At 45.5% G+C, this 23017-nt stretch overlaps 1 protein-coding gene across 2 annotated transcripts in view; it reads left to right on the top strand.

Annotated features, from left to right (window-relative positions):
• The window catches only part of LOC126266632 (transmembrane protein 8B), a 257077-nt gene that overhangs the window by 219271 nt on the left and 14789 nt on the right, over positions 1–23017 (top strand). For both annotated transcript variants that reach the window (XM_049970990.1, XM_049970991.1), the window contains one exon: positions 18751–19276. In XM_049970990.1, the coding sequence (XP_049826947.1) occupies positions 18751–19276 (526 nt within the window). The remainder of the gene's footprint in view (positions 1–18750; positions 19277–23017) is intronic.

Raw genomic sequence — 23017 nt, 5'->3', positions numbered from 1 at the left:
GTTGTGTTGGTGGTGCAACGGACGGGCGACCATCTGCAGTTCATCTATGTGTGGTTGGTCACTCGGTTGCAGGCGGCAGTTGAAGGTACAGCATTCCTCTTTCCTACGGAGGAATAAGGGAGACATATCGCTGTACGATCGGCGGTTGTGACAAGGCTACAGCCGAGTATACCATTTTTCCAGTGTCACAGTGCTTTTTTCCAACAGTATTGTAATTCGGCAGCTATGAACTTAAACAATTACTTATTAAGGGCAGAAATATTGCCACATTGTTTGCTGTAGCAGCAAAAACCAGACTTTGATATATTTACGCGTTCTGGATATGCACCAATAAGCCAAAACGTTATGAACCGTTGGCCAATGCGAGTTTCGCGAGTACGCGACAGGGTATTCGACTTCCACACCTCAAAGCAGGGTGTGGAGGTCGGAGGCTGGCCCGTGCTGTAAAAGTGGGTAGGAGGCGATCTGTGCTAGTGTCGGGCAAGTGGAGCACGGAAAACTGTAAAATGCGCCAATCCAAGAAGTTCTCGTTTTCTCTCTAGAACCAACCTCGGTTATTGGATTTAATTTCCTGTTTCTTCGTTCTTACAGCTCGCTTCTCACTCCTCACTTTATAAACTCCCGTCTCCTAGGAGATTATATGGGTTAATTAATGATTATTATGTTACAATCCTGTGGTTGTAGTTGACTGTGTATATGGAGACTTCGTTCATTGTTAAATGCAATGGTGTGGTGCTAACTGACTGAGACGCATTAAGAACTGGTAATATTTATTTCCTTTATCACACTGCACAAACATAAACACACTATTATTCAAACTGTGTGCCACTACTATTACACATAGAGATAAATCCTTCAGTACGCAACCACCTTTAGCTCACGCAGCCTACACCTTCCACAACCTCTCAACAACTGCCTCTGCTTGCGACTCTGCGCCACTGGGCAGTGTCGCCCTCCAAAGAACAACCACTTACAGATACTACACACTAGTACCCTCACAACCTCTTAGTTCTCAAGTCTTTGTTCTTGCTTCTCAGTTCATGAGCTCTACAATTCTCACCTGTGTAACTTTTTTCGTTGATCAAAATGAGACATATTTGTTTTCGGTTCTCAGATTTCTGTTTGTTGTTACTCTGTACCTCCTGCCTTTTTCTGGTGGAATTCGAACAACGTCATTTAAGATAAGGATGATTAATTTGGTGTGTAGAGTATTACGCGACTGGAGACATAGCATCAGACATCCGGGAAAATGTCATACGTACAATCTCAAAAATAGCGAAAGCAGATAAGTGTGAGAACCATCGTATAGTCAGTTTAACAGCTTATATATTCAAGTTGCTGACAAGAGTAACACACAGAAGAATGGAAAAGGATGCTGCGTGGAAAGGAGGGTGATACGCAATATGTACAGGAGGGAACTATGCAAGCCTTCGCTCCCTACCGTTCAGAAAAATTCCGACAGACTTCCCGGAGGAACACATCGAGGATAGGAACCCGCGTCCGGAAACATCATCCAACGGCGATACAGAGCGTCGAGGTTAGAGGCGCCGGGACTGTCACTTGGTTATCCCTTCGCCAGCAAACGTGACTTTATAAGCTGACGGACCGCCTCTACTCGCAGTGTTGTGATCGCGACTGACTGCCACGATCGCCAGTGGAGAAGATAGTGCTAGCTGCTTCATAGAAAGGCTTTGTCTACGATGCTCTGTTACCTTGGTGGTTGGCGATTTCGGACGGGGGTTTCTATCCGCAGTTTATTTTTTTTATCATGGAACCCTCTAAAAGCTCAGTTGTCTTTCGTATGTTACGGTATATGTCTACGACTGGGAATGTTGTATTGTGTGTGTGTGTGTGTGTGTGTGTGTGTGTGTGTGTGTGTGTGTGTGTGTGTAAGCACATAGAACACAAAAACAGACAGAATACACATAGACGCACATGAGCATGAATTCCCTCACGACAAGAAGCAAATGGTACACCCTCAGCTATAACAACAAAGAATCACTCAGAATAACCAACATACAGGGTGTTTCAAAAATGACCGGTATATTTGAAACGGCAGTACAAACTAAACGAGCAGCGATAGAAATACACCGTTTGTTGCAATATGCTTGGGACAACAGTACATTTTCAGGCAGACAAACTTTCGAAATTACAGTAGTTACAATTGTCAACAATAGATGGCGCCGCGATCTGGGAAACTCTATAGTACGATATTTTCCACATATCCACCATGCGTAGCAATAATATGGCGTAGTCTCTGAATGAAATTACCCGAAACCTTTGACAACGTGTCTGGCGGAATGGCTTCACATGCAGATGAGATTGCATAAACCACGAGGTGTTCGCAGTGTCGTCTAAGGCAGTTTGTACCGCCACAAATTCACGAAGAATGTCCAGATAGCGTGATGCAGTAATCGTTTCGGATCTGAAAAATGGGCCAATGATTCCTTTGGAAGAAATGGCGGCCCAGACCAGTACTTTTTGAGGATGCAGGGACGATGGGACTGCAGCATGGGGCTTTTCGGTTCCCCATATGCGCCAGTTCTATTTATTGACGAAGCCCTCCAGATAAAAATAAGCTTCGTCAGTAAACCAAATGCTGCCCACATGCAGATCGCCGTCATCAATCCTGTGCACTATATCGTTAGCGAATGTCTCTCGTGCAGCAATGGTAGCGGCGCTGAGGGGTTGCCGCATTTGAATTTTGTATGGATAGAGGTGTAAACTCTGGCGCATGAGACGATACGTGGACGTTGGCGTTATTTGGACAGCAGCTGCAACACGGCGAACGGAAACCCGAAGCCGCTGTTGGATCACCTGCTGCACTAGCTGCGCGTTGCCCTCTGTGGTTGTCATACGCGGTCGCCCTACCTTTCCAGCACATTCATCCGTCACGTTCCCAGTCCGTTGAAATTTTTCAAACAGATCCTTTATTGTATCGCTTTTCGGTCCTTCGGTTACATTAAACTTCCGTTGAAAACTTCGTCTTGTTGCAACAACACTGTGTTCTAGGCGGTGGAATTCCAACACCAGAAAAATCCTCTCTCCTAAGGAATAAACCGTGTTGTCCACAGCACACTTGCACGTTGTGAACAGCACACGCTTACAGCAGAAAGACGACGTACAGAATGGTGCACCCACAGACTGCATTGTCTTCTACATCTTTCACATCACTTGCAGCGCCATCTGTTGTTGAAAATTGTAACTACTGTAATTTCGAAAGTTTGTCCGCCTGAAAATGTACTGTTGTCCCAAGCATATTGCAACAAACGGTGTATTTCTATCGCTGCTCGTTTAGTTTTTATTGCCGTTTCAAATATACCGATCATTTTTGAAACACCCTGTACTCGTAAACAAGGACATACAATAGCCTACAGAATATAAAATTCAGCACAGAAAACTATGGACAACCAGTACCAACACATAGAAACGCAGCACATCTGGTATTTATCGGTTGACATTTCAGGATTGCAATTCAATAAATTGAACAGAGAAGCAGAAGGAAATGAAACGATCGTATGGCATTGTTGTCCGAGAGGTCCCATTCGAGTTCGGCCGCCAGGCGCAAGTCTTACTTCAGTCGGCGGCACATTGGGCGACTTGCGGCCGATGATGATGAAATGATGATGATGACAACACAACACCCAGTGCCCGAGCGGAAAAGGGTGTTCTGTTGTCATCATCATCATTTCATCATCATCATCGGCCGCAAGTCGCCCAATGTGGCGCCGACTGAGAACCATAAATTTCAATATTAGGTACACAAAACGCAAACTATGGCTTACAGATGACAAAGAGTGTAAGAAAAACAGGTGTAACACAAGATACTGAGAGCCACAAAAACCACAGCGTGGCATAACTGTTTCTTTTTTAAATTTTTGAATACTGTTCTGAGAAACTGAAATTCTGCACATATCTGGGTAAAAAAGAAGAAATAATTGTTTGCTCGTAGCCAAATCTATCCAAAAACAAATTCTGTGAAGTTCCAGAGATGTCCATTTCTCTTCAACTGAGCTTCCAACTGTTTTATACCTTATCGCAGGATCTACGGCCTTAGAGAACTTCAACCGCAACTCATCTTCCAACTTGAGTGTCCCACTTCTTCTCACAATCATTCTTCCGTGTGATTCTCTCAGAATTCAGACTGCTAGTCGTAGTAACTTAATTGTGATTCGAATTTATATCTTCTCCTAGATGGAATTTACTGTTTAATATTTGCTTCCTGTGTGTCTGTCTGACCATGAGGTAATCCCCCTGCAGTCTTCCTGCGTCACCGGGCAATTTCCAAGGATTTTTTCTCTTCTTGTGATGTTTGAACAGTGTGTTCGCTATTACTAGCTGAAATTTATTGCACAATTCAGTCCTTTCCGTCAGTCCTCTACCACAATCGTGATGAAGCCCAATAAATTTGCACCATTCCCGTGTATACTCTGCGCATACTAACACAGAATGAATCACTTCCGTGTTTTTCAAGGACGTTTTGTACATATTTTGCTGACATGAATCAAAACTAGTCTCGAAATATGTGAATCCCAGGAAAAGTGAAAATTTATACTCATTGCCCCATTTAGTAATTACGGCCACTACTTGCAAACAGATCACAGTACTGTATGCACTAATAAACACAATTTTTTCCTTTACGTGATTGGATGGCGAGAATTCAATAATCAGTGCCTGACAATTGGTGGTATTGCTGTTCATTTGTAGCACACAAATTAAGAAGAAAATTTTCACACACAGTCATAGGGCCCCTGTTCTATTTAAAAATAGTGTGTCGACCTCGTCGTCAGTAGTTTGTACGTCCGTTCCTTTTTAACTCCTTACCACTGCAGACAACAGCTGAGGCGAAGAAGTAGTTCACGTAGAAAAATAAGTACTGATCTTGAGATAATGACTATTTTGCACTGTTTCATGTGCTAATGATAACACTCCGCATTGGTAAAAGTTTGCGTTGGTGCAGATATGCAGGGTAGGAAAATATCCGTGTGGATGACAGTGGACGTCACGGCGATCTACAATCCGATCTATCTTTCCCACTCTCCCACGCCTTCCTTCGCTCCCCTCCTCCCATCGCTACTTCTCCACAGTAGTCAGAAGCTGCCGGTGGTTCAGTTTCTCGCAGAGCTTCAAAACATTGCGGCACGTGGCTTTGTCGGCCTAGGTTGTTTGTGTATCCCCGGCGTCCGGGATTTGTAACAGCTGCCGGCGCATATCGAATGTCCGCGGTCGACGCTCTCAGATAGCCAACAGAGCAGGAAAGTATTCAGTTCAAACACACACAACCAAAGTGCTCCCACGTGCATGAGTAGCTGATGTGCAAATAACTGATGGGTTACACGAAAGTACAAGAAAGTTTCAGGAATAGAATTCGAATAGAAAGAACCGTCTGAAGAACACAGAATATCGACTAAGAAAGAAATCAAAGAAAGGTGAAAGTAACGAGAAATGACAGTAATAAGAGTAGCGATAATAGAGGACGCAGGAGTGTAGATTGTACTCAGAAAGGAATAGTTACATGAGAGAGAAAAAATTTTAAAAAAAGGTTGGTGATCCAAGGAAGATACAAAAAGAAGATTAACACAGGCAAAAAAGAGCACTGATTTGAAGAAGGAATATGAACATACGACAAGTGTTACGATCTCAGGGAATAGCTGAAATGTTACTACACGAGGCCGTAGAGGACAACAGCTGTAGGGCAAGAGAGAGATTGGAATATATCCAACAGGTAGTTGGGATTTCATTTTAATATAGATTTCGTGGCTTCCTTTTGGTAAAAAATGCATGTGGTGATAATACTATCAAAAACAACTACTATTCTCGAAGTGCATAGTAGTGATTCTATTCCTGAGAGTGTAACACCTGCACAGGATCTACCATTATCTGCCCAAAAGCTTTCAAAAATGTGAACGAATGTACAGTATCAACTAACGAAAAACAAAATACATCACGACTAAAGCGGGTCAGTTTTAATTTGGAAAAGGAATGTGGACTGACTTTTGATGGTAAGACTGTAAGGTGTCAAGCAAATCCAACACCTTCACATGAAAACCCTGACATGGTAGGCAAATCCAATAGTATGTCACATAGCCCCGAATAAATCGTAACATTAAATTAACCAAAGTAATACAAATAACGAGTGAGCAAATGGAATACCACAGACTAACACAAGAATGCCTAAATGCATGTCATACCTTCCCACCGTGAGACAGACGAAGTTCTGAGGGGAGAAACGAGAACAGATGCCGAGAGCAGAATCGTGTTAAGCTAGAAGGCCCTACGATAAGGGACAGACACCCATGTCTCCAGCTAACCTCCAGGACCACCCCCAAGCATATGTTAAAAGCTAGAGCCCTCCAGAAGAACAGTATAGACCTTACGATAACACTAAAAGGACCACACCAGCTGCAAGTTTTAGCGTGAGACTTTTTCGCGTCTCTGTTACGTTGCAAACTTTAGAAACATTGCCCCACCACAAAAAGTTTCTCATTGGATAGACAGAATTTTTGTAGGCGAAGCTTAAGGTTAACATTGAGACCCTGATTGGTCAGACGAAAACACAGCCAGATAGTTTTTTTAAAACCAACTTAGGTAAATTGTAGTAAGGAGAAGTTAAGAGAGAGTTGCTTCCGAGACATCGAGGTGAGCGCAGCAGTGCTGTCCGCCGCCCCCTGACGAACACCGACAAGGTAATGAACGCACGCGATGGCGCATAAAGCTTCACTCAGAACTGATGAAGTCTCATCTGTTACACCCCCTTTTTGCGTAATACTAGTGTCGATCGTCAGTCAAAGCTCATGGTGTTCACATTTGCCACTTGAAGTAAAAATCTGAAACGCGATGATTTTTCTGTTATATAGTTATTGAGAAGCCACATCAGCCACTGTGATTTACGACAAGTTAGATAAGTAATTAAAGATAATTGAGGGTCACTGTAGACCATTTTGATAGTTTTCGCTTTTGTGAAACTTAATTTAAACCTAGATTATAGATCTGATATGGCATAGGTCATCCTTCGATCCATTGTAGAACTTGGAAACCCATTCAGGGAATGTTCGTTCACATTTTTGTTGAACGCAGTTAGTTTTTACCATCCTGTATTAAAACATTTCCTTATATCAATAGTGCAATTTATAAACAATGTTTTGTGAGTAGAATAAAATTTCCAACGGTAAACTTACCTGCTTTTTCGACGTTATTTTACCAGCTAACTAAAAATAGGAAAGCCTTGAACCCATTCCACTAAATTTAGTTAGTATTAAGATTCTTTTACAGGGAGTGCAGTGGAGCTGACTCTGAAATCATTGAGTATTTGGTTATATCATCGCTAGTCTCACTGAACTGTTCTGAATTCTACATGTCATGTGTGGTCTGGCGTCTCCTTACCAGCAATAGGTCCCAGGTTCAAACTAGTCAATTCCCTAAAAAACACGCTCAGAGCGTCGTTGCGCGAAAGTGGTAGGGAGACACGATATAGAACAGACAGACACCACGCAGAATGTTAGAAGACGCTGACCAAGATACAATCCAGCTGGAATTTTACTGTGTCTCCGAGTATTTTCTTAGTAAGCCTATAAGCCCTCCTCTTGCAATTTTTTTTTAAAAAGTGTATTCGCATTTACTAGCTGAAATTTATTGCAGAAATAAATTAGACTTTCCCCGCTCTCCATCCCGTTACCTGGTCCTTATTCTCCCGTAATTCTTTCTTCTTCCCCTTCTGGTCTTTCCTGAGTCACTTTACTTATTGAAGTACCCGTTTAATATCCTCATATTCTTTCTCCAACTTTATCTTCTGCTTTTGAAGTCGGCATGTATACCTGACCTGTTTTTGTTGGCGTTTGTTTGCTGTTGAATATGATGAGGACAATCCTATCACTAAACTTATCTCAGTACCTCATTATTTGCCCTACTTTCCCATTCATAATGAATCCAACTCCCGTTACCTCACTTTCTCGTGTCGTAGAAATTATCCTATGTTCATCTAACCAGAAATCCTGGTCTTCTTCACGTCGCTGACTCCAATTTGATGTAGGTAGAGACTCCGCATTTCCCTTTCCAGATTTTCTAGCATGCCTACCACGTTCAGACGACTAACGTTCCATGCCACCACTCATCGTATGTTACGCTCTCCTTGGTCACTTCTCCCTTGGCAGTACTGCTCCCGGAGTTGCATTTAGGCGACTAATGCGGTATCTTCGCGATGCAGAGATCGTGATGATACATTTTTTAACTAACCGTCCACATGTCTTGGTGATATAAATAATGTCGTTATTGAAATGGTTTCCATTTCATTCTGCATCCTCATGCAGTTGATCATTGGTGATTCTTCCGCATTTTAGGGGCATTTTCGCACCTCATGTCCAAGAGCTCGCCCTTGAACTCTGTCCGCTCCTCCGCCTTCTCTGATAAGACCGCTTGCAGGAGGAATATTTTTCGTTACACCAGAAGTCTTCGGCCGTCTTTGCTGATGATTTTGTTCATATTCTAAGCAGAGGCTGGGTTCGAACCCTGGACAGAGGACGTGTTGACTACTAGTCAATCATGCTACCAATAGTCCACGGACTCACACACTTAGAGGCTCCAAATTACACCAGATTTACATGTCTTGTAGAGCAAAATGCAGTGTGTGAGGTTGACTGTCTCGTCCAAAAATTTACCTTAAAGCGTCCCACATGCTTTCAATCAAGTCTTGTAATCAATGTACACAATATATCCCAGTAACAGCCCGCATGTCGTGGTCGTGCGGTAGCGTTCTCGCTTCCCGCGCCCGGGTTCCCGGGTTCGATTCCCGGCGGGGTCAGGGATTTTCTCTGCCTCGTGATGGCTGGGTGTTGTGTGATGTCCTTAGGTTAGTTAGGTTTAAGTAGTTCTAAGTTCTAGGGGACTGATGACCATAGATGTTACGTCCCATAGTGCTCAGAGCCATTTTATCCCAGTAACGCTATCTGAAAGCCTCTAAAGCTGTCAGTCTCACTAGCAGAATGTCTTAAGACCTAATGTCAGTGACAGGTGATAAATAAAAAAAAAACAGCGAGTAATTAAATATTAATTTATTCATATGGGAAGTCGAAATTAATGTAAAATGTAAATCAATCTATAACGAGCAATGTCCTAATACAAAGTAACTGTCTGTTTACTGGCTCACGGAGTTATCCCGTTGCTTGATACGAGTAATTTGGCCCTGTCAACGCAATCCTGAACCACTCCGAACCCTGTTAATTTTAAATCAACTGCACGGAATATAACAATAAATTACAGTGACTGAACAGCTGCCGAATTGTCGACAAAGGAGGTGCTTTCAATAGAGCTGCCGTGGATTTGAGACAGAAACTCGTCAGTGACCTGCAACTCAATGGATGTCTCAGAGTTTTCGTACGCGCCAGTGCTGACAGTTACGCTCACCTTGTGCTGAAATGCTGCTGCTGACGCGCTCCTGTGTCTGCCGCAGAAGACGATGGTGCCGTCGCGGCTCGAACACTGATCGTCTGTGTAGGGTCTCATTGTGGACCTCATCTCAAACCGATCTTCCAAAAACGCGGAGTGTCTCCGAAAAGACGCCGCGATAAGCACAAACTAACCTCTCTCTCTCTCTCCACGAAACCACAAGGCCGAATTCCCATTTCCCCGCGCACATTCGTGGGATCTTAACGGATTATGCCAACGTACAAAAGTCCATAAATTCGTAAAAAGTGGGGAGACTGCAGCTGCGGTCGCCTAGAACCCCCTGTCAGCGAAAATCCCGTCAAGACATCGCCTCTCCGAACAAATGCAATGGACATTCGAAATCCATCCTCAGTTTTTAAAAAAAATGAGTTTCAATACCGTCACTTTAACGTCGCTGAATACTCGCTAGCCTCGATACAGAAGTGTTCAGAATTTATACGAACACAGTTATGAGGCTATGTCCTTCCATACGAACAGCCGAACGCGACTCTTTCTTGCCGTTACAAAAATGAGCAGGTCAGAGTTTCGGCCATTGGCCTGTCCCTTGATGTAAAATGTTCTACGTGGTCCTCACAAAGTCTGCGCCAGACTTCCGTTACATAGAGTCTCTCGCAAGCCGGACTGAGCTCTTCACAAAGAACTGTAATTTTATTTCTCCATTCCTCTACCTGACCTTCGTAAATCCACGGCGTTCTGCGTTATCCACAAGAGATTTACGAAATTAAGATAGCCGTCATGACGTTTGATAACATGGAATCGCGCTTTCTAAAGTAGAACGTTCAGTCTCTGCAGTTACGAATCTGGACACCGTGAATTGCTTTGCTAAGACCTCCTTTAATATTCTAATTAAAAATGTAATGACTAAAAGAAAGCCATGCGACAAGGTTTGCCACCCTTGAGTAGTGCGTGCAGTAACGCCCTGTATGTACACTCATGCTCATAAATTAAGGATAATGCTGATACATGCTGAAACAACGCCCTGGTGGGCGGTTTGCGGTTTTAATCACCTCGGGGTATGGCCATGAGGTGCGTTTGACCTACGGCCGTTGCACGGTGGCGCTGGCAGCAGTCCATATAAGCAGAGGTGTGTTGGTGCATGTCACAGTACGGTGCAGCGAGTAATGGTGACTGTATGTTGAAAATGGCTCAAAGAGTACATATTGATGACTTTGAAGGGTAGAATACTAGTGTGACTGGAGGCTGGTCAAACACAGCAGGTCGTAGCACGGGCCCTCCGTGTGCCACAAAGTGTGTTCTCAAGATTATGGCAACGACTCCAGCAGACAGGAAACGTGCCGAGGCACTACAGTACGTGACGTCCACAGTGTACAACACCACAAGAAGACTGATATCTCACCATCAATGCCCGCAGACGGCAACGTAGTAGTGAAGGGCTCGCGACCTTACCGCAGCCACTGGAACAGCTGTCTCCAGACACACAGTCTACAGACGACTGAACAGACATGGCTTCTTTGCCCTCGGAGACATGTAAGGTGCATTCCACTGACCTCTGATCACAGGAGAGCCCATAAAGCCCGGTGTCAAGAACACAGTATATTGTCATTGGAACAGTGCTCCCAGGTTACGTTCAACGAGAAGTCCAGATATAGTTTGAACAGTGGTTCTTGTCGGGTTTTCATCTGCCGTGAACCAGGAATCAGATACCAACCCCTTAATGTCCTTAAAAGGGACCTGTATGGAGGTCGTGGTTTGATGTTGTGGGGTGAGATTATGATTGGTGTCACGTACACCCTTGCATGTCTTTGACAGAGGAACTGTAACCAGACAGGTGCATTAGGACGTCATTTTGCGCCAGTATGTTCGCCTTTTCAGGGGTGCAGTGGGTCCCACATTCCTCCTGATACATGATAATGCACGGCCCCACCGAGCTGCCATCGTGGAGGAGTACCTTGAAACAGAAGATACCGGATGAATGGAGTGGCCTGCCTATTCCCCAGACCTAAACCCCATCGAGTACGTCTGGGATACTCTCAGTCGATATATCGCTGTACGTCTTCACACTCCTAGGACACTTCAGGAGCTCCGACCGGCACTGGTGCGAGAATGGGAGGCTATACCCCAGCAGCTGCTCGACCACCTGATCCAGAGTATGGCAACCCGTTGTGCGGCCTGTGTATGTGTGCATGGTGATAACATCCCATATTGATGTCGGGGTACATGAGCAGGCGTTTTGTAGCACATGTGTTTCGGGAAGATTTTCTCAACTTATCACCAATACCGTGGACTTAAAGATCCGTGTCGTGTGTGAGTCCTATGCGCCTGTGCTATTAGCGCCAGTTTTGTGTAGTGCCATGTTGTGTGGCACCACAGTCAGCAATAACCCTTAATTTATGAGCATGAGTATACTTACTTACAAAACGTAAACTACAGATACGTGTGCGCACCATTATGCTTTACACAGGGATCTGTGCGAAACAGTTCGTCCATAAGAGGCATCTCGGGAGTTATGCTTCGAAAAGGATACCTTGACAGCTGTGCGCAATTCCTCGTAAGTCTTGTAACTGAGTTCAGGAACTTCATATCAAATTATTCCCTGTAATGTGTTGCCTGGCGTGTTAACGCCCGTACTTCGTAGTGGTCCTTTCAGTGGGGCTGATAACGTTGCTAAACCACGTCCAGTCTAGCGGGCTAGAAATTGTCCGGGGATCTCTCACACCTGAATACCAAAGTGTGCTGTAGCTCTGTCTTGCTCTAGGTCTACCTACACGTTACCCATGGTTCCATTGCCCCTTCGAACTGAAGTCTTAATCGCGTTTGCAACGTCTTCAAATGATAATTTCCATTCACGTACCCTTAAAAACAAATAATCCCATTAGTTATCGCGGCGACATCCCGGACCATACTCTGAGAAGAGACGGATTGCAGCTCTTGCAGTGGGCATCAGAATGAAAAATGCTCCAGTCATAGCACAAAAAGGAAGCGATTATCTCATGGACAGAGGTGTATATTTCCTGAGGCAAAAGCACTTTTGTCCCAAACAAGCTGGATAGCTTTAAAAGGTTTTGCCTTGTCGAAGCGAAGGCGAAACGCACTCATTATTTCTGTCATTGCTTGTTCTATGTGTGGACGTTGGTGCGCGGGGGCGCACCCCCCCCCCCCCCCCCCGCCCCACCACACACACACACACACTCTACTCATAGTATCTCAACAGTGTAACTGTGTCGGCTCACGTCAGCCATGGTTGCACTACTGAAACACTGCAATACTCAAAAAGTAATACAATACTACCAAAAATGGTTTTCGGCAGCTTCAGATCAGTGATACCAATAAGACACAGAATGGTATTTATTTACCCAGTTGTTCAAAGTAGAGAGGGGAACTGGGACTTCTCGGATATTCTGCGTATCAAACTTAGCAATGCTACAAAATGAGCATTTTTTTAAATCTAAATTTTTGTCAATGTTGAGGATCTACCTTAACCCTCTTTAAACATTATTAACAAAGTAGAGTGAGGCGTGGTTCATACTGAGGCTGTACGATAGACCACATTGGAGTGAAGGTCGCGCAACGCGACATTTATCGATGCGACACACGTGTTCCCACTGGGATGACACGATATGCTGTAGGATGCGCAGTGCTACTCGCCATACGACAAGCAACGAGACAGCACGGATCACTTTTCTCTTTCGGCTGCACTTGCAACCGTGACCTCTTGTGAAGAATACGTTATTGTGGCAGGTCATTATTTAAAAGTGAAGAAACTGTAAAAGTAAGGCAAGTGTACTGCGTTGCGCTCTTACAATGCTCTAAATAGCATCCGTGGTTCCTGGTGAGCTCTCATAACACGAACACACACTCCATGATTTCTATAGAATGAGTCTAGACAGTTTCCACCTTTTGGAGCAACTATTGTCAGTTACTCTGACAAAGCAAGACACAAATTTTCTACTTGATATTTCTCCCGCTGAGAAGCTACTCATTACGGTAAGGCAAGTTGGTTAAGTGAGTGAACGGCGTTAAAAGTTCCACCCTGAAAAGTTAATTTTTGGTTCGCCACTCTACATTGCTACTTCACTCGATGTGGTACATGCATAAATAATCGTTCCAAACTGATACAGCCTAGGATTGTAATTCTACAACTGCTCAGTCTAGCAGAGTGGTATATAGTTCAGTTTGAGGAATATTCTGAAGAAACGTTGCTGGGTTTGAAGTGAATCGGGAATCGATGGTGTAGCAGTGGATGGTGAACTCTGTGCAGTGGTACACAATGGTTTTGAGGAAATGGAAGTAGTCCATGATGATAAGGAAGAAGACGACGTGTCCTCTTTGGCTTCGTGCAGCTGCTCATTCATAAGTAAACGTAATTCCGCTTTTAGTTATCTTTTACGACTGCCATAAAATTTGCTGAGATCAGGCAAAAGTCTGAAAAAACGCCCAGCCTGCTTCGTCAACTAACCACTCACCCCCTGTGTCCTTTCTTTTCAGTAAGTTGCCGGCCGCGGTGGTCTCGCGGTTCCAGGGGCGCAGTCCGGAACCGTGCGACTGCTACGGTCGCAGGTTCTAATCCTGCCTCGGGCATCTATGTGTGTGTGATGTCCTTAGGTTAGTTAGGTTTAAGTAGTTCTAAGTTCTAGGGTACTGATGACCACAGCAGTTGAGTCCCATAGTGCCCAGAGCCATTTGAACCATTTTTTTCAGTAAGTTGTTCCATATTCATATTCAGCTTCGGCTTGCATGGGGAGCATACGAAGAAGAGAACCACGCGGCAGCTCAGTAGTGCGCAAATCAGCCGGCAGTAGCCTTGCTTGCGGCGCACAGCGGCCAACCTCACGTATTTTCTCGAGAATCGAAAGCGATGTCTCTCTCCTTCCACCATTAAAAATAATTTCGATATGGTACCAGTATTTCGCACTCAGCAATTCGTCTCCTAATACGCACCATAGGTAAATTGGGCGGCGAGTACAGTCTTCACTGCAAACTTTTCAAAATGTGTGTTGTGTTTTACTTTACTTTGAAGTATCACAATAATTATGGGCAATAACGAACAGAAAACCAATTCATGATCAAGCTGTGATGTCAGACTGTAAGAGCGGAAAAATTCATTTATTTTACCGAATAGTTTCCTCAAAATCGCATGAGAAAGGCTGCATAGCGGAGCACACAGGCGAATCCCAGAACAGCGTGATTTTTTTTAATTTTTTTACACTGGAAGTTTTACTGATACGCTAACTACAGAGACTGATTTAGCTTTGCTTCATAGAATGACTTAAAATTTTCCTTCCTGCGTACCGTACGACACAAGTAGCGTGGAGCAACCAGCACTCCGCGTTACGCCGGGCGATAAGACAGACGTTAAGTGTCGGTGTCGTACTGCTGTTTCTACAGGGTGTTTCAAAAATGACCGGTATATTTGAAACGGCAATACAAACTAAACGAGCAGCGATAGAAATACACCGTTTGTTGCAATATGCTTGGGACAACTGTACATTTTCAGGCGGACAAACTTTCGAAATTACAGTAGTTAAAATTCTCAACAACAGATGGCGCTGCAAGTGATGTGAAAGAGATAGAAGACAACGCAGTCTGTGGGTGCGCCATTCTGTACATCGTCTTTCTGCTGTAAGCGTGTGCTGTTCACAACGTGCAAGTGTGCTGTGCACAACATGGTTTATTCCTTAGAACAGAGGATTTTTCTGGTGTTGGAATGCCACCGCCTAGAACACAGTGTTGTTGCAACAAGACGAAGTTTTCAACGCAGGTTTAATGTAACCAAAGGAGCGAAAAGCGATACAATAAAGGATCTGTTTGAAAAATTTCAACGGACTGGGAACATGAGGGATGAACGTGCTGGAAAGGTAGGGCGATCGCGTACGGCAACCACAGAGGGCAACGCGCAGCTAGTGCAGCAGGTGCTGCAACAGTGGCCTCGGGTTTCCGTTCGCCGTGTTGCAGCTGCGGTCCAAATGACGCCAACGTCCACGTATCGTCTCATGCGCCAGAGTTTACACCTCTATCCATACAAAATTCAAATGCGGCAACCCCTCAGCGCCGCTACCATTGCTGCACGAGAGACATTCGCTAACGATATAGTGCACAGGATTGATGACGGCGATATGCATGTGGGCAGCATTTGATTTACTGACGAAGCTTATTTTTATCTGGACGGCTTCGTCAAAAAACAGAACTGGCGCCTATGGGGAACCGAAAAGCCACATGTTGCAGTCCCATCGTCCCTGCATCCTCAAAAAGTACTGGTCTGGGCCGCCATTTCTTCCAAAGGAATCATTGGCCCATTTTTCAGATCCGAAACGATTACTGCATCACGCTATCTGGACATTCTTCGTGAATTTGTGGCGGTACAAACTGCCTTACACGACACTGCGAACACCTCGTGGTTTATGCAAGATGCTGCCCGGCCACATCGCACGGCCGATGTCTTTAATTTCCTGAATGAATATGTCGATGATCGTGTGATTGCTTTGGGCTATCCGAAACATACAAGAGGCGGCGTGGATTGGCCTCCCTATTCGCCAGACATGAACCCCTGTGACTTCTTTCTGTGGGGACACTTGAAAGACCAGGTGTACCACCAGAATCCAGAAACAATTGAACAGCTGAAGCAGTACATGTCATCTGCATGTGAAGCCATTCCGCCAGAGACGTTGTCAAAGGTTTCGGGTAATTTCATTCAGAGACTACGCCATATTATTGCTACGCATAGTGGATATGTGGAAAATATCGTACTATTGAGTTTCCCAGACCGCATCGCCATCTGTTGTTGACAATTGTAACTACTGTAATTTCGAAAGTTTGTCTGCCTGAAAATGTACTGTTGTCCCAAGCATATTGCAAAAAACGGTGTATTTCTATCGCTGCTCGTTTAGTTTGTATTGCCGTTTCAAATATACCGGTCATTTTTGAAACACCCTGTATGCTCTCCGCTAATGCGGACTACCGCTCCGCCGCGTTGCCAGTCGCATCGCATATCGTATCGCACACGGTAACGCCTCAGTGTGAACTGCCCTTCGGGCTGTTCTTTTGCAGCTCTTTGGAGCAGAACGGGCGGTAGTTGAGGATCGTGCTTTTCGGCCTTGCATCCCAACAGGCCACGAGTGGGAATCACAACTGGAAATTTTTGGGAGAGGATTACCAGTTCATGAAATGACCAGTAAGGAAGACCTCCCGAAAACCTTGGATTAGATCTAGTTTATCCATCATATGGTCTTGAAGCTCTTGCTGTAGCCGTACTTCCAGACAAAATTACTGGATGTGTGGTCAGTCTGTTATGCGAACATTTTTTTTAAATATGAATCCAGACATATGCCAACAAGTTTCTGCCATTGTCAGATGGTATTTATTCAGTTTTTATTATTCATTATTACGTTATTTACAACCCTCTGTACATTGTTGAATAATGGTTCAAATGGCTCTGAGTACTATGGGACTTAACTTCTGAGGTCATCAGTCCTCTAGGATTTAGAACTACTTAAACCTAACTAACCTAAGGACATCACACACATCCATGCCCTAGGCAGGATTCGAGCCTGCGGCCATAGCGGTCGCGCGGTTCCAGACTGTAGCGCCTAGAACCGCTCGGTCACTCCGGTAGGTGAATAATTGTAATTTAGAAAATCTACGTCAGCGCGCATTGATCTGTTGTTAGAATAAACGTACAAATACTACACATGTCTTGCACAACTTCACTCGTGAATAACACTGTTCCTTTCAAAACTCAGTGTTAATGTAGCTGCAGTGTCCAGTCACAGTTATTTACGAGTGAAATCCTGTAAAATACATGTAGTTTATTGGGTATGCATTTCAGTAACAGTTGAAGGATCATCGAAAGCTAATGAGAAGCTAAGCTACCATTATCCAACAATCTGCAGAAAGTCTCACGTAACCTAGTAATGAAGAATAAGAACTGAATGAAGTATACCAGATGGCACAGAGGTGCTGATACAAGTTTGGGCTTACATGAGAAAACAGATGTTTGCATAAGAGACCTTATATCAAATATAATTTGTTGTATTTGTGGGACAATGCTGTCCACTGCTCGAGTCAAAAATAAAAATCCTTAGTGCAGGTAGTACTGTACAGGTTTAATGAAGGTTAAGAACTGCATAAAGAAATACACAGTTGTGTAAGTATTTTTTGTTAAAGACGTTCAATTTTGGTCTAGGATCCGACCATCATCGAGTACGAAAACGATCCTAGCTATGCTTTTAAGCAGCTGGAACAACAGTTATACGTGGTAAACTGTTCCATTACAAAAATTAGCTGTGGATGCGTCACAAAGACGTTATGTCAGCCTCGGCTTCTTGTGTACGCTTATTATCACCTTGTAATGTTGCTTATAACTGATGTTCCGATTGCTTAAATGAATAGCGGAGATGGATTTTGGACTCGATGATGTTTTGATCCTTGACCGAAACCGATCGTCTTTAATATTAAAAAAGACCTTTTACAGCTGTGTATTTCATTAAGTAAGTTATAAAAATGCCCGCACGGTTGGCCGTGCGGCCTAACGCACGGCTTTCCGGGCGAGAAGGAGAGCCTGGTCCCCGGCACGAATCCGCCCGGCGGACTTGTGTCGATGTCCGGTGAGGCGGCCAGTCTGTGGATGGTTTTTAGGCGGTTTTCCATCTGCCTTGGCAAATGCGGGCTGGTTCCCCTTATTCCGCCTCAGCTACACTGTGTCGGTGATTGCTGCGCAAACAAGTTCCCCACGACCGCGTACACTGCCATTACTCTACCACGCAAACATAGGGTCTACAATCGTCTGGTGTGAGACGTTTCCCGGGGGATCCACCGGGGGCCGAACTGCACAATAACCCTGAGTTCGATGTGGGGCGGCGGAGGAGTGAAGTGGACTGTGGTAGCCGTCGTGTGGTTGTGGACCACTGCGGCTGCGGCGGGGACGGAGCCTCTCCCTCGTTTCTAGGTCCCCGGTTAACATAACATAATATGAGTTATAAAAGAATTTAGTGTGTGAGTGTGTGTGTTGTGGAAGTCTGAGTAGGGTAATGATGAGGCACACCGACTGCGATCTTCCCTCTCAGACAAGTCTCTGTCTGACCTCCACTTGCTTTCCAGTAATACCACCGGCCCGCGGTGGTCTCGCGGTTAAGGCGCTCAGTCCGGAGCCGCGTGACTGCTACGGTCGCAGGTTCGAATCCTGCCTCGGGCATGGATGTGTGTGATGTCCTTAGGTTAGTTAGGTTTAAGTAGTTCTGAGTTCTAGGGGACTGATGACCACAGCTGTTAAGTCCCATAGTGCTGAGAGCCATTTGAACCAATACCACCGGCACTCGGCTTGTTACTGACTTCTGCTCTCGGCTGTCTGTTCAGGCGTGCGGGCCGGACATGTGCGGCGAGTACGGCCGCTGCAACAACTACCTGAGCGGCGGCGTCATCTTCTCGTCGTGCGCGTGCGCGCACGGCTACCGCGGCTGGGGCTGCACCGACGCCTCGGCCATGACGTCGACGAGCGAGCTGCTGGTGGCGGCGCTGCTGCTCACGCTGTCCAACCTGTTCTTCGCGCCGGCCGTCGTGGTGGCGTGCCGGCACCGCTACTGGACCGAGGCGCTCGTCTACACGGCCACCATGTTCTTCTCGACCTTCTACCACGCGTGCGAGGCGGGCGAGGACGTGTACTCGTGGTGCATGATGCCGCTGGGCGTGCTGCAGTTCTGCGACTTCTACACGGCCATCCTGGCCGTCTGGGTGACGCTGGTGGCCATGGCGGACGTGCACCCCACCTTCCGCAGCCTGTGCCACGTGGCGGGCGCCATCGGCATCGCACTCGGCACCGAGTACGACCGCACCTCGCTCGCCGTCTTCATGTTCCCCGTCCTCGTCGGCGTCGCTATACTCGGTGAGTTCGCTGGGCAGGCGTCGCACGTCCTGCCATTGCATCGAGATACGTAGGCATCGTCAAAAATATATCCAACAGGGGGCGAGATTCAAAAGTTACCTTCCTACATGTTATAAATTAAAGACTTCTGCCGCGTTTTCTGCCTTTATGTAATGGCACCAATGGAACTATTATGGGAATTTTGATACAGACTTAAGGTACACCACTGGCCACTAAAATTGCTACACTAAGAAGAAATGCAGATAATAATCGGGTATTCATTGGACAAATATACTAGAACTGACATGTGATTACAATTTGGGTGCATAGAACCTGAGAAATCAGTACCCAAAACAACCACCCACTGGCCTCAATAACGGCTATGAAACGCCTGGGCATTGAGTCAAACAGAGCTTGGATGGCGTGTACAGGTACAGCTGCCCATGCAGCTGCAACACGATACCACAGTTCATCAAGAGTAGTGACTGGCGTATTGTGACGAACCAGTTGCTCGGTCAGACGGTTTCAGTTGGTGAGAGATCTGGAGAATGTGCTGGCCAGGGCAGCAGTCGAACATTTTCTGTATCCAGAAAGGGCCATATAGGACCTGCAACATGCGGTCGTGCATTATCCTGCTGAAATGTAGGATTTCGCAGGGATCGAATGAAGGGTTGAGTCACGGGTCGTAAAACACCTGAAATGTAACGTCCGCTATTCAAAGTGCCGTCAATGTGAACAAGAGGTGACCGAAACGTGTAACGAATGGCACCCCATACCATCATGCCGGGTGATACGTCAGTATGGCGATGACGAGTACACGCATTCAATGTGCGTTCACCGCGATGTCGCCAAACACGGATGCGAGAATCATCATGCTGTAAGCAGAACCTGCATTCATCCGAAAAAATGCCTTTTTGCCATTTGTGCACCCAGGTTCGTCGTTGAGTACATGATCGCAGGCGCTCATGTCTGTCATGCAGCGTCAAGGGTAACTGCAGCGATGGTCTCAGAGCTGATAGTCCATGCAGCTGCGAAGTTCGTGCAGATGGTTGTTGCCCTGCAAACGTCCCCATCTGTTGACTCAGGGATCGAGACGTGGCTGCACGATCCGTTACAGCAATGCGGATAAGATGCCTGTCATCTCGACTGCTAGTGATACGAGGCCGTTGTGATCCAGCACGGCCTTTCCGTATTACCCTCTACGATAAACCGCAATCGCAATACGCTACAATCCGACCTGTATCAAAGTCGGAAACGTGATGGTAAGCATTTCTCCTCCATACACGAGGCATCACAATAACATTTCACCAGGCAACGCCAGTCAACTGCTGTTTGTGCACGAGAAATCGGTTGGAAACTTCCCTCATGTCAGCACGTTCTTGGTGTCGCCACCGGCGCCAACCTTGTGTGAATGTTCTGAAAAGCTAGTCATTTGCATATCACAGCATCTTCTTCCTGTCGGTTAAATTTCTACTCTGTAGCACTTCATCTTCGTGGTGTAGCAATTTTAATGGCCAGTAGTGTATAATAGACCGTTGCACGAGGAAGATTTGTGTACATAATTTACAGTATGTACATAATTTACGGTACTACCGCTAATCCAGAGAAGTCGTCCTGCTGTAGACACTTACAAGGAAACGTCACCAACTTGATTTCATTTTCTGAGGAAAAGAACACACTTGCAAGATACCAGCCCCAGCAAACAGTCTCGAGCGAAAATTTGGGCGATAATTCTGATAGCACGCAGTTGCGGCCTTCTGGCCGATTGGTTCTAGGCGCTTCAGTCTGGAACCGCGCGACTGCTACGGTCGCAGGTTCGAATCCTGCCTCGAGCGTGGATGTGTGTGATGTCCTTAGGTTAGTTAGGTTTAAGTAGTTCTAAGTTCTAGGGGACTGATGACCTCAGCTGTTGAGTTCCATAGTGCTCAGAGCCATTTGACCCGTTTTTAGTTACGGCCTCCTGAAAATACAGCTTTTAAACTTCGCACGCACCGGTTGTTTGTCACTCGGTCTGCCCCACTGCAGCAACGTAATGCCCGAGCGCGAAGTACTGCACAGTGGAGTGACAACTAGAGCTCTCCTTCTAGCGTGCAAGGTCATTAGAGGCGGAGCACAAGCTCGATAGCTCGAAAGCTCGAATTGCTTAAGTACAGGGAAGGAAATCGGCCGTGCCGTTTCAAAGGACCATCCCGGCATCTGCCTGGAGCGATTTAGGGGAATCACGGAAAACCTAAATCTGCATGGCCGGACGTGGGTTTGACCCGCTGTCATCCCGAATGCTAGTCGAGTATTTTTACCACTGTGCCACCTCGCTCGGTTGAAGGCTAGAGAACATGACGGGGAAGGTCGACACATCTGACCAACGTGTTTTGAAATGTTTGTTTTTTCTTTATTGTATTTCAATTCGCCATCGGGGCGGACTGGCAGCATCTTATGTGCTGCTCCTCAGCCGAAAGGCATAAAACATAAAATAGACGACATTTAAAAATAACATAAAGGAGAAAACATGGTGGACATAAATATAAAAACGGGGGAAACATTATGGAAGACAACAGACAAAAAGGGTTGACTGTAAAACGGAGATAAAAACCGAAAAAAAAGTAGCGCACACAGAAAACCACACACTGGGACAATTAAAAGAACACTAGGAGAAGTATGAATGGAACATAAAAGTATCGACGGACGGTGTAGCATATAACAATCACTGACAGTAACACTATGTACAAGTCCAACACACAATTGAAATCACACCTTTCGACGCACAGGACACCAGCACCAAACACAATACTGACGTAGCACACTGATGACGATGAACAAAAACACAGGATATGTCAGGGGCATGGAGATGAGGGAGAAGGGAGGGAGGGTTGAAATGTTGTTCGAGAATACATGTAATTTTACGCGAAAAAGAATAAATAGTATGAGTATATAATACGTCAACCTTACAGACAGAAACGTTCAATAGTATTTTCACGATATTCTCATATTGGCACTCTGGAGCTATACAGGGATGAACATCAATAAAATCGATAAGCTCCCGGGACGGATTCCTGACTCGAAGTGGAGTGTTCTATGAACATGTGTCCGGAAATGCATTGTTGCCACGGTAGATGGCGCTAACTTGTGAAAGTTCCTCTGACTACGTGGCAATGTGTTTCTTGTGCGTTGCAGGCGTTGTGACTGACGCAGCGTATAGTGAGCAGCGGAATTGTCCGGTGTTCAAGTCGGGAACAAGCCTAGATGGTGTTTATGTAAGCCAAGTTCATGGAAACTGTTGATAGGCAGCACGGCTATATCACAACAAGTACTCTTACAGACACCAACCACATCACACAACATTGCAAGCCTTTTTTGGGTCGTTTACCAGGCGAAAGTACAGGGAAGCGGCGGACTGTAGTTTCTACAGGGTACTGAGATGAACCCTAGTACAAGCTCCTGGCAGGTGGCTGGCCAACATGGAGTAAGACAACGCACGATTATGTGTATCCTGCATAACAACTGTCCCTATCACCTACAACGACTGCAAGGATTATCAGCAGCGGATTTCCCTCTACGGAAAGGATGCGGTGGATGGCTTCTGCACCACAGTTAAGGGATCTCTGATATAGTTTTCTTAACTGACAAGCAACCTTTACCATCAGCCATATGTTGTGACGTGGATGCAGCTCTGCACTGTGTTACAGGACGATTTGTTGTTGTTGTACGCACACCATCCATTTCCGGACACGTGTTCGTAGGACCTTTTTTACAGCCAGGAAACCA

The sequence above is a fragment of the Schistocerca gregaria genome, chromosome 4 (assembly GCF_023897955.1).
Source record: "Schistocerca gregaria isolate iqSchGreg1 chromosome 4, iqSchGreg1.2, whole genome shotgun sequence".
Lineage (NCBI taxonomy): Eukaryota > Metazoa > Arthropoda > Insecta > Orthoptera > Acrididae > Schistocerca > Schistocerca gregaria.
The sequence above is the reverse complement of the archived record's forward strand: the minus strand, read 5'-3'. Positions and strand labels throughout refer to the sequence as shown.